At 36.2% G+C, this 18205-nt stretch overlaps 1 protein-coding gene across 2 annotated transcripts in view; it reads left to right on the forward strand.

Annotated features, from left to right (window-relative positions):
* Positions 1–18205, forward strand: part of PARPBP (PARP1 binding protein) — a 61725-nt gene that overhangs the window by 30073 nt on the left and 13447 nt on the right. For both annotated transcript variants that reach the window (XM_069585166.1, XM_069585167.1), the window contains exons 7-9: positions 9261–9444; positions 13552–13730; positions 15836–15917. In XM_069585166.1, the coding sequence (XP_069441267.1) occupies positions 9261–9444; positions 13552–13730; positions 15836–15917 (445 nt within the window). The remainder of the gene's footprint in view (positions 1–9260; positions 9445–13551; positions 13731–15835; positions 15918–18205) is intronic.

Consider the following 18205-nt stretch of genomic DNA (forward strand, 5'->3'; position numbering starts at 1 on the left):
TCGCTCAGTTGTGTCTGACTCTTTGTGACCCCATGAATCGCAGCATGCCAGGCCTCCCTGTCCATCACCAACTCTCGGAGTTCACTCAGACTCAACATTCATCGAGTCAGTGATGCCGTCCAGCCATCTCATCCTTGGTCGTCCCCTTCTCCTCCTGCCCCCAATCCCTCCCAGCATCAAAGTCTTTTCCAATGAGTCAACTCTTCGCATGAGGTGGCCAAAGTACTGGAGTTTCAGCTTTAGCATCATTCCTTCCAAAGAAATCCCAGGGCTGATCTCCTTCAGAATGGACTGGTTGGATCTCCTTGCAGTCGAAGGGACTCTCAAGAGTCTTCTCCAACATCACAGTTCAAAAGCGTCACCTCTTCGGTGCTCAGCCTTCTTCACAGTCCAACTCTCACATCCATACATGACTAATAGAAAAACCATAGCCTTGACTAGACGGACCTTAGATGTGTTAATATATGATATTTGTTTTCCTCTTCCTGACGTACTTCACTTTGTGTGACAGACTCTTTAAGTCTATCCACGTCTCTACATAGCTAAAGCTAAAGTAACTAAAGTGAAAGTCGCTCAGTTGTGTCCAACTCTTTGCAACCCCATGGACTATACAGTCCATGGAATTCTCCAGGCCAGAATACTGGAGTGGGTAGCTGTTCCCTTCTCCAGGGGATCTTCCCAACCCAAGGATCAAACCCAGGTCTCCCACACTGCAGGCTGATTCTTTACCAGCTGAGCCACCAGGGAAGCCCAAGAATACTGGAGTGGGTAGCCTATCACTTCAGCGGATCTTCCTGACCCAAGGATCAAACCAGGGTCTCCTGCGATAGTTGATTTACAGTGTTATGTTAGTTCAAGTACAAAGCATTCAGTATTTTTGCAGTTTATATTCCATCATAGGTTATTATAAGATAGTGTGTATATTCCCTGTGCTATACAGTAAATACGTCTTGCTTATCTATTTTATGTATAGTAGCATCTGTTAATCCTATATTCCTAATTTATTCCCTACCCACTGTGGTAACCATAAGTTTGTTTTTATGTCTGTGAGTCTCCTTCTGTTTTGTATATACGTTCATTTTTAGATTCCAGATGTGAGGGCTATCATTTAGTATCTCTGACTTTACCAGGCATGATATTCTCTAGGTCCATCCACATTGCTGCTAATGGCAAGATTTCATTCTGTTTGTATGGCTTAGTAATATTCCATTGTGAATATAGACCACATTTTCTTAATCCAATTACCTGTTGTTAGGCACTAGGGTTGCTTCCATGTCTTGGCTGTGCTAATAAAGCTGCTGTGAATATTAGGGTACTTATATCTTTTCAAATTAGTGTTTTCAATTTTTCCAGATATGTACCCAGGAGTAGAATTGCTGGGTAATAATGGTAGTTCTATTTTTAAGTTTTTAAGGCACCTTCATACTGTCTTCCATAGTGACTGCACCTGGTTATATTCCCTCTAACAGTGTTTGAGGATTCCCTTTTCTCTGCATCCTCTCCAGCACTTGTTATTTGTAGACTTTTTGATGATGACCATTCTAACAGGTGTGAGGTGATATCTTATTGTGGTTTTGATTTGCATTTCTCTAATAATTAGCGATGTTGAACATCTTTTCATGTGTCTGTTAGCCATCTCTATGTCTTATTTGGAAAAGTGTCTATTCAAGTCTGCCCAGTTTTTGATTGGATTATTTGGGTTTTGATAGTGAGTTCTATGAGCTGTTTGTATATTTTGGGTATTAAACCCTTGTCAGTCTATGCAGCTATACTTAAGTTCCAAGTTTAGACATTACCTGTTAATTTCCTACCATGGCAGATGAGGATTTGCCACCTACTCACTAACCTCCCAACACTCCTCTTTTCCTCTCCCCCTCCTTCCACACACATAGACACATATGCACACTTGTTATAGCTCTGTAATTACTGCTTGCAGCTAAACTATATTATATACTATTATTATACTTCCTATCTTGTGTACATTTTTGTTTTTTCTGAAGTCAATGATTATCTACTTTTTTCTTCTGCTTTGCTTTTTATACATTTATCATTAATTCTTTATCAAGTTTGCTGATGAAACTATACAATTTCTTCTTTTTATTAGGTCATCTATCAGTTCTGGTTTTTGCCCTTGCAGACATTTTTCTCTGGAAAGTCATCTGTCTTCTTCATTTAGTCTATGTACTTTTGCTTGCCAGGCCTGTTTCAGAGTGTCACCCATGAAGCCTTATCACCTTGTGAATTTTCTTTGCCTCTGCTTTGTTTCCTGGATTTCATGACTTTGTTTTTTTTATTGGTTAGACCTTTTATTTTGCTCAAGTAGTTTCCTGAGAAAGAGTAAATGGGAGATAAGTATCATTATTCTCCCATGTGATTGTATGCGGTCTTATGTTTTATTTATCTCTTTAAGATTATTTAATTTTTATGATAATTTTTATCTGCTTCCTGGATAGTCTTTGTTTTATCTAAGCTGAGTGCTTTTGTTTCTTTTGCCCTCTTTCAAGTTAAAGGTGCTCCTAAAATGTGGTGTGATTCTAGACTGTTGTTTCATATTTAAGAATGAGGCCTGATTAGACAGCATAGTCACACCAGTTGGCTTGTTTATTGGGAATTCTCCAAATGTGAATAACTACAGGTCTTTCCTTTGGAACTTATCCCCAAATTTGCACAATGGCATCCTTTAGTCTCCTTCTGAATATAGTCCATCTGGCTAGCAATATTCTGGGATTTGAAGTAGTGTAACTTGATTTTGAGTCGCCCAATTGAACATGCAGACTTTTACTCAGTGTCTCTTTTCAGTTGTTGGTGCCTCTAGGTCTGGAGCCTCCCTGGCTTAGTTACTTCAGCATGATCCTGCTTTCCATTCTGAAATTCACTAGTCCTGACTGCTCAGAATAAGACAGGAGATTTAGGGGTCTAAGTGTTCCTTGTTAATCAGCTTTCTTATTTGCAATGACACCTTCACCATAGCCTTCAGTTTCTGAGATGACTACTTCTTGGTGTTTCTCTGAGCAGTTACTTGGCTTGTAGCTTTCTCTGTTCTGGGTAGTCAGTTACTACTTTTCCATCTGCTCTTCTTCTTTCTGTAGTTTCATAACATGCCTCTGCTCTTGACTATTGTCTCCTCTCTCACACTCTTTTCCCTTATGGATTTAAAATCTTTGCCTTTTTTTGTTGCTTTAGTGGTACTTTAGAAGAGAGCAGATATAAGTGCGTATATTTAATCCATTTGTTGTAATTACATTCTTTTTTGGAGGAATTTCTGGTTGGCGTAAGTAACAGGGTAAAAGTACATTTGTACATACGCTTTTGTACAACAGGGTAGAAGTATGTTTTAGAGAAGACATCTCTTGGATAAGAGAACAGCCTTCAGTTCTTCAGTTTAGCAGCTGATTATTTTGAATATCCTATTTGGTCATCAGTTCAGTTCAGTTGCTCAGTTGTGTCCGACTCTTTGCAACCCCATGGATTGCAGCATGCCAGGATTCCCTGTCCATCACTAACTCCTGGAGCTTGCTCAGACTCATATCCAACGAGTTGGTGATGCCATCAAAGCGTCTCATCCTCTGTTGTCCCCTTCTCCTGCCTTCAGTCTTTCCCAGCATCAGGGTCTTTTCTAAGGAGTCCGTTCTTCATATCAGGTGGCCAAAGTATTGGGAGTTTGAGCTTCAGCATCAATCCTTTCAATGAATATTCAGGACTGATTTCCTGTGGGATTATTTGGTCATAATGAGTAATTATTAATATTCTATATTCTAGAGAAGATACTGAAGAAGTGGGTGTCTAAATAATAGTTGATTGAGTACTCCTTATTTTCTTCTGTAACGTGATGTTTTCATGTGTTAAATATATATTCATTTCATGATTTTAAATAGTAAAGTTATTACAAACCAAAGACATATATTCTGTTTATATAATAATAGAAGGATGTACAGAGGAAAGGACAATTGACCTAGTTTGTGGGAGCCAGGGATAAGATTGTCAGGAGAGTTTACCTGAGTGGTTGTTAAAATTGAGCTTAATCTTGAAAGGATTGAAGGATCTTGAAATCTTGAAGGATGAACTTGAAAGAGTTAAACATACATGGAGAATGGGGGTGACATGAAGTTCAGATGGGGAGAAGGGAGGATATTTCCTATGGTGAGTATAATTAATATAGGTAACCTGTTGGGACAGGGGTTCATTGATTATTCATTTTGTTTCGTAATTTCAGCTTCTGCCAGTCCTTCTGTTGTTGTTTAGTCGCTTGGTCGTGTCTGACTCTTTTGTGGCCCCATGGGTTGTAGTCCGCCAGGGTATCTATCCATGGGATTTCTCAGGCAAGAATATTGAAGTGGGTTGCCATTTCCTTCCCCAACTAGTCCTGTAGCCCCAGTCTATCAACATTATAAGAAAAAACAAGTCATTTTCTCTGTTTTTGTCAGTTCCTTTCTTTTATAGCTCAAATTCTTGAAAAAAAATGCTGTCTTTTATTCCAATTCCCAATTATTTTCCCTCCCAAGTGCTAATAGTTTGAAATATGTTTCTCGTGAGGCTGTAAACTCTGAGGGCTTTATTGGTTTTCTTCACCAATATTCCCTAGCCCTGGCACAGTTTCTGGCATAGAGTAGGCATTCAATATTTATTTATCTGTGTTTAACTGACTCACACTCATTCACTTTTCCGTTCCTCTGAAGCTATTCTACCAAAAATCTTTTATGATCTTCTAGCTGTCATAGTTTCTGGTCTCTTTTGAGTCCTCAAATTTGATCGTTTTCTTTCATAGAACTCTTTCCCCATTAACTTCTGAGGTGTCATCCTCTTATTTTCCATCTGCCTCCCTGACTTATATGTGCAAATTCTAACCCATATTTCAGTGAAATTCAAACTCTTTTCCTAGCTTCAAAAATACGAAATTCAAACTCTTTTCCTAGCTTCAAAAATACATTCCTTAACTTCCCGTATATTGTTACCTCAAAGGGACCTCAGACTTAGCGTCTCCCAAACTAAATCTTTGTCTTTCCTGGCGAGCCTGCTTATCCTCCTAAAGTACCTAGCTTGATGAAGCCTCTTTCCCTCTAGCCATCCAAACAGAATTTGGAACACATCTTAAACTACTTTTTTCCCCTTTTACTATCCCTTCAGTTGCGAAGATCCAATAGTTCTTCTTACTTAGCATTTTTGATACTCTCTCTCTTTTTTTAAATCTCTATTCCTATTGCTACTATCATATTCCCCTTTTTCATCGAAAGTCTGTTTTCAGTCTTTCATCCTTTTTTGCCTGGATTTTTTGGTTTACTTATCTCTGAGTTGTTCATTCTGCCTCCAGTCTTGAGTTGCTCCATCCTGTCATCCTCACTGCTGCCAGGGTTTTTAAAACAACAGATGTTACCCCCTTAATTAAAACCCTTCAATGATTCAATATTAGGTACAGGATGAAACTTCAGAAGTGTCAGTGTGATGGACACATTCTACACTCTCCACCCGCTGCTTGTATCTTACCCTGGCCTCTGTCTCTCAACCTTAAAACTCAGAGAGAAAAATATGTTTAACCCTTGTAGCTTGTCTTATAATAGGATGGTGGTGGTGGGGAATCACAGTAATCTTTGAGTTCAAGGAAAGGTGGACGATAGACAGACAGGGAAGGAATCAAGATCACGCTTGCCTCCCCACTGCTAGCTGTTGATCAGACCTTCTAAGCTATAGTATGGCTGCATTTCTATACTTTGCCAGTAGGTGCCACCATAAAATGCACTCTATACTTTCACCTGAAAAACATCTTAAATTAGGGGTTTCAGGTTACATAGATTAGTTAGTTCCCTGTTGTTCAAATGTTTAAAATTCTGTGTTTCCATTTTATTACACAACTTTTCAGTGCACACCTGCATTATATTTATTGGACTAAATATTGTGCATTTATAGAATGTTAAGTCTGATTGAAATTAGCCAGTCCAGAATCCTAATGTTACATTTCTCATTTCAAAATAGTTCAGAAGCATTTTTGATATATTTCATATAGCACCTTTAATCACATTTAATTTTTAAAGATATAATTTACTATGGCAAATAGTTACCAAATTCTTAAAGATGTTAGGGAAAAGGCAAGTCATTCTATATAGTAAGTGAAAGAAAGTGAAGTCACTCAGTCGTGTCCAGCTCTTTGCGACCCCATGGACTGTAGCCTACCAGGTTCCTCCGTCCATGGGATTTTCCAGGCAAGAATACTGGAGTGGGTTGCCATTTCCTTCTCCATTCTATATAGTAAAGATAGTCAATAATTATAGTAAAATGTTGCCAATTATTTGTATTATTGCTTATTATCCTCTTTCAGTCACTATGTTTTGATTAGTCTTCAGTCTAAGGATTTAGTTGTGCTTTTCCTCACTTGCTTCATTTTTCTATTTCTGCCTCAGGGCTTTAATGGGATGCATTTATTAGTTAGGAACTTTAGTTTATGTCTTTCTCATCCACATTCTTCCAGAGTAGTAATTTCTTCTGAGTGCTTTCCTGAAGACCCCCTTCTTTCTTACCTCCCCACTTAAATTACTGCTATACCTTCCATATCTCATTGTATCAAATGATCAACTGTGACCTTTTAAAAAGAAATATTCATTTTGTATCTCTAGTGCTTAGCACAAATGTCCTGGCATCATTTGGGTTAAAACTTCAGGAGTTTCTTAGACTCTAGAAGTAAGAATTTGAATTATGTTATTGTGTTGCTGAGCAGATATTTGAAGAGCTAATATTGGCTCTTGTCATGAATGTATAGCAATAGAAGTCATAGCACCAGTGTTTGCGGATTTTGTTAAGGGTCAAAATGCTGAGCTTGGCAAGCATGTGAAATACAAATCTTACAAATTTTTCCTAAGTACAGTTCATCCAGGGGATTATATCATCTTTAAAATTTAGAATATTTGGTCTTATAGAAGGAATGAGAAAAGAAGGCAAAGGTGACTTTTATCTTTAATATTATTGAAAGCTTTTTCTTTTGTTCTTATAACTGACACTGTGATGCTCTTTCATATTTGATTATGCTTTTGAATCTTTTCCAGAACTCTTCCATTAGAGATTAATTCCCAGAAAAAGCACACAGTGTTTAACTATATTTTCATTTTGACTACATTTCATCTAATTATTTTCTATGGTTTTAATTGAAAATTAAGAAGAAAAACCAGTTGTAAAATGAATGTTTGTTTACATAAAAGAATTCTTAGAGTTTGTTCAGACTTCTGATTACAGATATGTAGCAGACTAGGTCACCTGATTGACCATTCCATTGAAAATAATATTGTTGGATAACATATTTATAAACTAATTCTTAGATGTATTGATTAGGAGGTGAATGTAATGAAAATACAGGCCAAAAATAATGGGAAGGAAGAAAGCCAGAGAGGAAAGTCAAGAAGGGAAGCCAGCTTTTATTTTGAAAGTACTTACTGAATTTGGTGATTTGGACGGTCTGTTTTTTATAGCCACTAAAGTCTAAAGGGGCAGGGGGACAAGCCCAGGGATTACTCAAGGTGGGATGTCTATTGGGATATACCCAGCTTATAGGGCTACTACCCTTTCAGTGTAAAATGAACTAAGAATAAGGACTTTAACTTGATAAAGGGTTTTTTTGAAAACCTACCTAATGATAAAATGTTTTAGCATATTATTTAAGATTTAGAACATTTCTTTTCAGCATAGCATTGGATGTCCAGTTCAGTGTACTAAGGTAAGAAAAAGAAACAGGAGATACAACAATTGAGAAGAAATAAATGTCTATTTAGTGATAATATGAATATGATTGTATGTGTAGAGAACTCCAGGAATCGAAATGCAAATTACTAAAATTAATGGTAGAGTTTAACAGTGTTGCTAGACACATATCAATATAAAAAATTGTATATCTATGCCATAACCAAATAGAAAATACAATTTTTTTTAAAGCTTCAAAAATACAAAATATTGTAGAATAAATATAAATAAAACTGATACTAGTTCCTACCCACTTGGAAGGTTCAGACTCTGGAAATTTTTCACACGTAGGGTTTGGGTCCTGATCACATTGCTACTAGAGCTTTTTGTCCTCACCAAAACCTTCATTCATCCTGCTTACCACTCACAGCTTCCAGCTTTCCACTCCAACTTTTGTTTGTCACTTTTTAGGGATGAAATTGGGTTGTACTTGGACATTTTCCCTGATTCCTACCAAGCCTAGTGGAATGTTCCCCTAGAGTAACTAGTCTGCCATAGTGTAAGTTGAAACTAAGTGCTTTTCTACCACAAATAATAATATAAAAATAGTAAAACATATGTCTTTTGTCTTACAAGTAAAAACTTCAGACTGTTGCTTGTGATTGTTGTTGTTTAGTCTCTCAGTCATGTCTGACTCTTTATGACTCCGTGGACTGCTGCCTGCCAGGCTTCTCTGCCCATGCGGTTTTCCAGGCAAGAATATTGGAGCGGGTTGCCATTTCTTTCTCCAAGGGGTCTTCCCATAGCTCTTGTCACATCTTCTGCATTGCAGGTGATTCTTTATCACTGAGCCACTAAAGAAGCCCCGTTGCACGTGATGCTATTCTGCTTAGTTGCCCAGTCATGTCCAACTCTTTGTGACCCCATGGCCTGTGGGCCACCAGGCTCCTCTGTCCATGGGATTCTCCAGGCAAGAATATTGGAGTGGGTTGTCATGCCCTCGTCCAGGTGATCTTCCCAACCCAGGGATCAAACCCAGGTCTCCTGCCTTGCAGGTGGATTCTTTACTGTCTGAGCCACCAGAGAAGCCTGTTGCATGTGATAGTGGTCATTTATTCAATAGAAATATCAATTATTTCTTCTGTTTGCCAAGTTAGTGTGAAGATTAGTAAAATATGGTTCCTTTCTCAAGGAGCTAATTTTTTCATGAAAATTTTCCCAAGCTTGTCTAGTCATAAGAAACACCTGTGGTAACTGCAAAATAAATGCAGCTCTTTAGTACCCTTTTTTGAAAATTGTGATTCTGTAGGGTAGGCTCTGGAGTTGATCAGATATCATATATAACTAAATTATTTCCTTCAGCTTTCAAATCAAGGAAGAAGTAACTTACCTTATTGAAATAACTTGCTTTTAGAAAAACTTTAAAATTTTGTTTCTAATGGTTCTTATGCTTTTCTTAAATGTGTTACTGTTTGATTCATAAGATCAAAGCCATATTCTCTGAAAAGTGTTGATTAGCTCTGAGCATTATATTTTCAAGCTTATAAACATATTGTCATCTCAAAATGTTATTATAAAAGTGATCTTATTTCTATTTTCAGCATTGCGGGGGGTCGGATACTCTCAGTGATAAAGATGCAGCTGACTAAAGGCCAGAACAGCAGGGATCCTTTTTATAAAGCAGTAGAGGAAGTTGCTCAAGATTTGGATTTGAGGATTAAAAATATTATCAATTCTCAACAAGGAGATGTAGCTCTTAGTACCACTGACATCAGTCCTGCACGGGTAATGAGGTTTTTATTTTATCCTTCTATACAAAACATTATCTTTTCTAGTGGCTGTAGAAATGATTTACTATTGCTACTTAAATCAGAAGATTGTTTCCTCTGTTATAAGATGATGTTGAAAATGTGAGTTTCTCAATAGGATTATACAGGATTATGTTCAACTTGGGGAAATCATAACATCTATGGGACAAATTATCTCTGTTTATCAAAGGAAGGCACTGGATAATCTTTAGCATCCCTTGTAGCACTAGAAATTTATAGTTCTTGAGGGATATTAAGGTGTTTTGTCATATTTTTCAATAATTATTTTTACAGAACAATTATTTCCTCATGTACTCAGATGTGAAAGAAGAGTGGTTTCTCTGGTTATGATCCCAGGGCTAGGCACTCCATAGAAAAACCACAGAAATGGTTTTTATTCAGCAGTTTATTTTTCTTCTATAGAATTTTTCTATTTCCATGATCTCTTATTTTCTACCTCCGTTGCCAATTTACTGCTAATATTAGGAATTTTTCCTATACTTAGTAATCTTTTAATTATATGTTCCAGAAAATTTACCTCTTTCTTTTTTTTTTTTTTTCACATAGATAGTCAAACATTATAAGGTTTTGTAAGTATAGTTTTATAGGGGAAATTGACTACCACTCTTTTAATTCTAAAACAGAATTTTGGAGTATGTGTTACAATAATTCATTTGTTGCAATTTAACTCTTCAGGTAACAAAATCCTCTTTTCCTTAGGTGTAATTGTGATAGCCTGTGGATGAAAGAAGACTTTCACTTAATTTTTGTAATTCATTTGTTTATTTCCAGTCTTTGTGCACTATTTTTAGCTGTTTTCTGTACCAGTGCATGCTTTTAGCTTAATTTGAAGGCAGGAGAGATTCTGGGTTGTTTTCACATGTATTTTGTGTGTGTTAACACTTCCTTTGGCTAACTTGGCTCAAATGACCACCAGGTTTTATTATGTCAGGAACTATCACAGTGCAGATATATAAGAGCATCGATCTCTGCCATTTCCTATCACAAGAAATGAAGTTGTAGACAACTTGGTTCTTCATTTCATGTTTTCATCCAAACCGAAAATCTTTGAAAAATATAATCCTATAATTCTCAATGAAATTAGTATTAAACAGTATGGACTTATTCGGTACCAATGATAAATGTGTTTTAAGCACCAGTTTTTGATAGGCAGTTTGTTAAAATTCTGGTGTAGCTAGAGTCAGGCTACCAATTCTTGGTAGCCTGAGTCAGCCAAGTAGAGAAAGGAGGCCAAGACCATGTTGATGAAACTTGAAGAAAATGGTACATCAATAACAGATGACCCCAAAAGGGCAACTCTTGCTATTTAAGCACAATGTCCAGCAACCCTCTAGTTAGGCACTATCATTATTCCTATTTTACCTGTGATTTAACTGAAGCACAATGAGGCTGAGCAACTTTTCCAGAGGTTTACAGCACACACAACTAGTTAATTGGTATGAACCCAGCCAGAAATGCCATCAAAGTTCTTAATGTGTATCTATGTATAGTATTATCATATATTTTCCCTATTCTTCTGTCTTGTTACTAAGTTTTTCCAGCTCTCCCCTTTTAATCTACTATTTCTTTATTTCCACTGCTACCGTTTTAGTTCACTGCTACTACCTTCTTCATTTCTGAGCTGGACTATTACAGTCTCTTAATTTGTGGTCCTGTGTCCCAGGTCGCTCAGTGGTAAAGAAACTGCCTGCCAAGCAGGAGATGTGGGTTTGATCGCTGGGTCAGGAAGATCTCCTGGAGAAGGAAATGGCAACCCACTCCAGTATTCTTGCCTGGAAAATCCCATGGACAGAGGAGCTTGGCAGGCTACAGTCCCCGGGGTCACAAAGAGTCAGACACAAACGCAGGGACTGAGCACACACATATGCTCCATGTTTAATAACAATCTTACCCTGGAATATATTTTATACATTTCCATCATTGCTTTTTTCTAAAATGTAAAAGGTATCATTTTATTTCCTTTTTTTTAATAAAGTAAGAGGTTTTAACTTTGTAATAGACTGACTTGTAACTTCTTTGTGTAATATACAAAGCTTTCCCAGCCTCATCTCACATGACTCCCTCTATGTTGCCCTTTGCTACCTGGTCCCTGAAAATACCGAATTCTTTCTTACCCCTGTGTGTCTCCTCTGTGAAACCATCCCTGATACCAGGGTAAATTGGTGTGCTTCCTTTGGTGTGCTCCCACTGCATAAGGTATACATGGTCTTCAAAATAGCTTTTAGCACTCTGTAATGCCTTTATTGGTTACTTGCTTGTTTTGTCAAAGAGACTACGGGTCCCTTGAGGTATTGGTTATTGCCTTTCAAACACAGTTCTTGGGACTTAGGATGTACTTACGGGTGATTACTGAAAGAATGAAGATCAACCAGTCTTTTTATTTTTGCATTTGAGTAGATCTTTACAGCCATCTGTGGGGTTGGTATTCAGATCACCAGAATCCCACTTCTGGTATAAGAGAGAAAAAATAAACAGAGATTAAGTCATGCGGCTGAGGTCTCATTTGTTGTTGTTCTGTCGATCAGTCGTGTCTGACTCTTTGCGACCCCATGGACTGTAGCTCCCCCAGGCTTCCCTGTCTTTTACTGTCTCCCACAGTTTGCTCAAACTTATGTCCATTGAGTCGGTGATGCCATCCAACCATCTCATCCTCTGCAGCTCCCTTCTCCTCCTGCCTCAATCTTTCCCAGCATCAGGGTCTTTTCAAGTGAGTTGACTGTTCACATCAGGTGGTCAAAGTATTGGAGCTTCAGCTTCTACATCAGTCCTTCCAGTGAATACCCAGGGTTGATTTCCTTTAGGATTGACTGCTTTGATCTCCATGCTGTCCAAGGGCCTCTCAAGAGTCTTCTTCAGGACCACAATTCGAAAAAGTCAGTTCTTCAGTGCTCAGCCTTCTTTCTGGTCTAGCTCTCACATCCATACAAGACTACTGGAAAAACCATAGCTTTGACTATATGGACCTTTGTCAGCAAAGTGATGTCTCTGTTTTTTAATATGCTGCCTAGGTTCATCATAGCTTTTCTTCCAAAGAGTAAGCTTCTTTTAATTTCGTGGCTGCAGTCAACGTCTGTGACTTTCTTTGAAGCCCAAGAAAATAAAATCTGTCACTATTTCCATTTTTTCCCTATCTGTTTGCTATGAAGTGATGGAACCAGATGCTGTGATCTTAGTTTTTTGAATGTTGAGTTTTAAGCCAACTTTTTCACTCTCCTCCTTCACCTTTATCAAAAGGCTCTTTAGTTCCTTTTCGCTTTCTGTCATTAGGGTGGTGTCATCTGCATATCTGAGGTTATTAATACTTCTGACAATCTTGAGTCCAGATTTTGATTCATCCAGTGCAGCATTTCAAATGGTGTACTCTGCATATGTTAAATAAGCAGGTTGACAATATATATAGTCTTGACATAATCCTTTCCCAATTTTTCAACCAGTCCGTTGTTCCGTGTCCTGTTCTAACTGTCCTGTTCTTGACCTGCATAAAGTTTCTCAGGAGGCAGGTAAAGTGGCCTGGTATTCCCATCTCTTTAAGAATTTTCCACTGTTTGTTGTGATCCACACAGTCAAAGGCTTTAGCGTAGTCAGTGAAGAAGAATTAGATGTTTTTCTGGGATTCTTTTGCTTTTTCTATGATCCAGCAGATGTTGGCAATTTGATCTCTGGTTACTCTGCCTTTTCTAAATCCAGCTTGTGCATCTGAAAGTTCTCGGTTCACATATTGTGAAGCATAGCTTGAAAGATTTTGGACATTACCTTGCTCGGTCACATAAATTGTAGTTAAACTTTTTGACGTAAAGCTTAGTGTTATTTTGTCCAAAATCTAATGTCTTCATTTGATAATATTATTTTCTATATTTTTTGGTGCTTCTGGAAGCTCATAAGGTAGATTTTAATATGGCTCGAGGGAGAAATATTCACAAGCCTTAAAGCCACTTCTCGTGGCTGATTTTTTATAGCTTAATAGAAGAGGAGGGATAACAATAGCACATGAAATGGAAAAGAATGGTTGATTGACCCAGCTGGAGTGATTATTACATTTACTTGAAATTATTTCTTGTTCTAGCCAAAATATCATACCATAAACCATGGCACTGCATACTGTGGCAGAGATACTGTGAAAGCTTTGCTAGTTCTTTTGGATGAAGAAGCAGCCAGTGCTCCTACCAAAAACAAAGCAGAGCTTTTGTATGATGATGAAAACACAATTCATCCTAATGGAACTTCTGTTCTTACACTTTTTCGGTAAGTAATGTGGAAGTTATATGTATGTGAATGTTAGGTCTATAAAGAAAATTTTTGAAAAAGCACCTCATTGGTTATAAAAGAAGTATATATTATGGTAGGAAACTTGGGAACTACAGGAAAAGTGTGAAGAGAAAAAACAAAAGTTAGTTAAAGGGAGATGGAACATTTGAATGTGAGGAAGTCATATATAAAATGGTATTTTGTGAGATTATGGCCAATAATTTTTGTTTCTTCGTTCTTGTTTTTTGTTTTGGAAATATTTGTTTGCTAAGATATTTGTGTCAAAAACATTGCTGAATGCTTCACTTGTTTCAGCCTTCACAAGAGTCTCTTTTAGTAGTATCCCCACTTTATAAGTAAAGAATTAGATTTGAGAAAGATGGTAAGCAATTTGTCCAAGTTAGCAAGTGGCAGAGTTGTACTTCTCCAGAACCTGAAGTCTCTGGGTTGTGCTCTTTTGCCTGGGAATAGGAGAGTTGCTATACTCCAGACTTGCCCTGGAATTGACAGTTACTTGTTCTTCCTCACATTAGAAAGAAAATACTAAATTACCTTTGGTATTCTGTACAAGACATTATGATACTCTCCAGTTTTAACAATTTAGTCAAAACATTGAGTAAGTTGGTGATATTTTAATTAATGAATATTTATTTAGAGAAACATTTAAAATTTTAGAACAACCATTTAAAATTGTATTTAGTACATTGTGAAGGATTTTTAAAAATTAACCTGTTTGATCTTTTCTATTTTCTGCTTGAACTACCTTTTAGAAATCTGACTTTCATCTAAAATTGTTCAGATCCATCCATGATTGCTTTATGCTCTTTCTCCTGTGCTTCACTGTCTTTTCTCTTGAAAGACTAACTTCATGATTCTCTATCATTCAGTGTTGTCTTCTAATTCCTTTACAATAAAGGTTTATTTTATCAGTGATTTACTCATACCCTGGGTTGGAATCCCAGAGAACAGTATAAAGAAGATGAACCTTGTTTTTTTTCCCCCTCCTGTTAATTTACTTCTGTTTAATAAAGCTTGCTTTTAGGTAGAAATATTAATGGTTTAAGTTTTCTCTTAGATTGAATTATGTAATTTTCTAAGAAAAAGTTATTTTGTGTTTATAGGATTTTCTAAACAAAATTAATCCCCATATCCATTTTAAAGAGATACTTTTCTTTACTCAGTCATGTGCCCAAACACATGTTTATAGTTACCTTAGCATTTTCGGTTGTCATTGTGCAGACAAGTACCAGTCCATGGTGTGTGTGTGTGTGTTAGTCGCTCAAGTGCGTCCGACTCTTTACGACCCCATGGACTGTAGCCCACCAGTCTCCTCTGTCCATGGAGTTCTCCAGGCCAGAATACTTAAGTGGGTTGCCATTCCCTTCTCCAGAGGATCTTCCCGACCCAGGGAACAAACCCAGGTCTCCTGCATTGCAGGCAGATTCTTTGCCATTTGAGCCACTAGGAAATAATGGTCTGCATTGAAATGTTAAAATTAAGGACAGTGTATATGAATGTAAGTCAATGTAGTGTTATAAACTAGTCTTTCTTATAATAGACTATCCTTTATTCTTATATAATGGTCTTTTGACTCTAAGAGGTTATGACTCTGGCTCTATTAAGCTAAAAATGGATTTATTGAGGAGTCCAGGTTTGACTGGCTCCAAAGTGCCAGTGTCTACTTCTCTATTGTGTCTTCCCTGACCCTCCTATTTCTAAACTATGTTTTTCTCTTTTGAATTTCCCTGCTATGGCATCTGTCCTTTTTTACTTTGAATTTTAGTTATGTGTTTATCTTATTTCACTTAGATCAAGATTCCTGAATTCAGAGTCAGTGAATGAGTGAACTTTCTGTTCTTCACAACATCTTATACAGTGCCTTACATATAGTAGAAGCTCAAGTGTTTAGTTACTGAACTAATTAATTAAGCAAATTATTAGTATTTAGAACTCTGAGAATAGGAATATGAACACTTTTATATAGTACTGTAAACCACTAGGTTCAGAATAAACTTTTATTCTCCAACTGTAAGGTCAAGGAGAGGTGAAAACAAATTTAAAAGCTACTTTGGTTTGTAAATTTTTACTTTTTTTGGATGTAGATCTCCCACACAAGTGGATAATTCATCGATGAAACCCTTAAGAGAACGCATCCATAAGTCAATGGAAGAGAAAAAAATCAAGGTACAATTCAATGTACTATCATGAAAATGATAAAAATTTGTTTTGCTTTTAGAAGAAATAAATATATAAAGCTGAGCTGGGTATTATAAATATACATTATACATGGAACTATAGGGATTAAATGGAAAATACATTATGACAGTTGATATACAGAAACTTTCCTTTTAATACAATCTTGGCTAATCTGTCTCTGATGTATTCAATACCCTGGACCTAAAAGAAGGAAAGGAATAAGTACCTGATATGGTAAGTGGTCAATAAATATCTGTTCAGTGAATGAAGGGGAAATTAAAGAGAACATGGTTTTCTCATTTACATTTCTGGTATCTTACACTGAGTCTTGAGAGTCTGTGTAGTTTCAGTTTTGTTCCTGTCTGAAGACATAATGGCAGAATGTAATTGATTGTAGATTGAGACAAGGAGAACATTTCACATTGTTCATTCACTAAAGCTATTCTTTATATTTTCATTTAGCATCCCTGTTCACATATGAAACGTTGCACCTATATGTAGTTAATAACATGTTTTTAGGCATTTAAATTTTTCTTAATCTTTTTCTCAAAAAGAAGCTTATTTTTAACTCACTTATTCATTTAATATATATATTTATTGAGTATCTGCTATATGCCAGACACTGTTCTATGGTTGGGAATTCATTCATTTAACAAAATTTTCACGTAAAATTTACAATTATCCTTAAATTATCAAATAATTATTCATCTCTTAATAAAACTTGAGAACTCTAATTTGTTCTTTATATTCATATTTGGCAAGTTAGTCCTAGTTAGTAAAACTTATAGTTATCTGTTTCATCTACATACTGTAAATCCATTTAGTTTATTTAGATTAATAAGCCTGATCTTTCTATTGATTATTAGTAGCTATTAGTAATTAACATCTATGGAATACATCATTGAGTTTTGCATAATTTTTCTTTGGAAAAACTTTTCCAATTCTTTGTTAACCCAAGTACTTATAGCCAAGGCATAAGATTTTTGAAAAACAATCTCTCCTTTGGACTTGATTAGAAACAGAAATGTAACAAATTCTTTCATTTTTCCCTTCTATGGATAATGACAAACTTTAATATTTTCATTTAAAGATCATTGGGGTATTTTGTTAAACTAAGTAAATCAAAATAAGACAATCTATCTGAAGAAAGAGAAGGTCTTTTTAGAAATTGATGAGTCAACTAATTGCTATAAAATTTATTAACCAATTTGTAAAGTTTGGGAAGTAGAAAACAGCTTATCTGATCCAGTCTTATTTATAGATGAGGAAATCAAAATCCTTGAGAAAGCACCTTATCCAAGATATCATAACTACCAGGACATATTTTATGCCATTGTGGGAAGCTATGGATAAGTACTAGTGAGACTGTAATTACATTGCTTTTGTTACTTAATAGTGGAGCTGGCTTAGTCTACGTAGCTCTGAAACTAAATGGCAATAGAGAAAGGAAGGAATTGATGTTTATGGTTATATTTTATAGTACAGTACTCTTTATGAAAGCAAAGTGTGAAAATAATTGGTTTAGCCAGGTATATAGCTGAACCATGGCCAGGTTGAATACTTGCTGGAATAACAAAAAAATGCTGCTAATATTTACTACTGAGTAACTATGGAAAAGTAGTTTAACAACTTTTATTACTTTATTATCCTGTTACTTTTTCTCTTTTGGTATTTAGTTCTTTTCTTTTAGTCATGGAAAGAATATATGATCTATGCTTGAAATACTGTCTTGGAAAGACAACAGTAGATAATATTAAAGAACTTAGAACTTTGATGTAAATCATACTTGATTGTGAAATATCCATGTCATTACTATTTGGGGCAAATTAACTTTTCTTGGATTTTCATTTCCTCATAAATAGAAGTGGGCACTCTTGATCACAAAATCCTATGAAACCACTTTGGAAAGTGTTCATTAGCTCATTTTAAGTGCTCAAGTTTTATTTCCTACTGTACCTTATTTGAAAAATTGTCTATGATGGTCAAATAAAATCCCCCGTGAAGGAAATTAGAAGGTTCTTCCTGAACCTTCATGGTTCTGGTAGGAACCTTTAGGGAATGCTTTCTCTCCATTCTTACTGCCAGTTTCCAAGTGGTTTATACAAGTACCTTCATACTTTTTTATTACAGTATATTTTAGAGATATTTACCTTCTTAGATTCTTGTAAATTAATTAGTTTTGTTCCTTCCAGCTTGATTTAGCAGCATTTTGCTTATCAGATGCAACTGAAAAGTTGTCTATACATCTCTTTTCCTTATTCTGAGTCTAGTATTTT

The sequence above is a fragment of the Ovis canadensis genome, chromosome 3 (genome assembly GCF_042477335.2).
Source record: "Ovis canadensis isolate MfBH-ARS-UI-01 breed Bighorn chromosome 3, ARS-UI_OviCan_v2, whole genome shotgun sequence".
Classification (NCBI taxonomy): domain Eukaryota; kingdom Metazoa; phylum Chordata; class Mammalia; order Artiodactyla; family Bovidae; genus Ovis; species Ovis canadensis.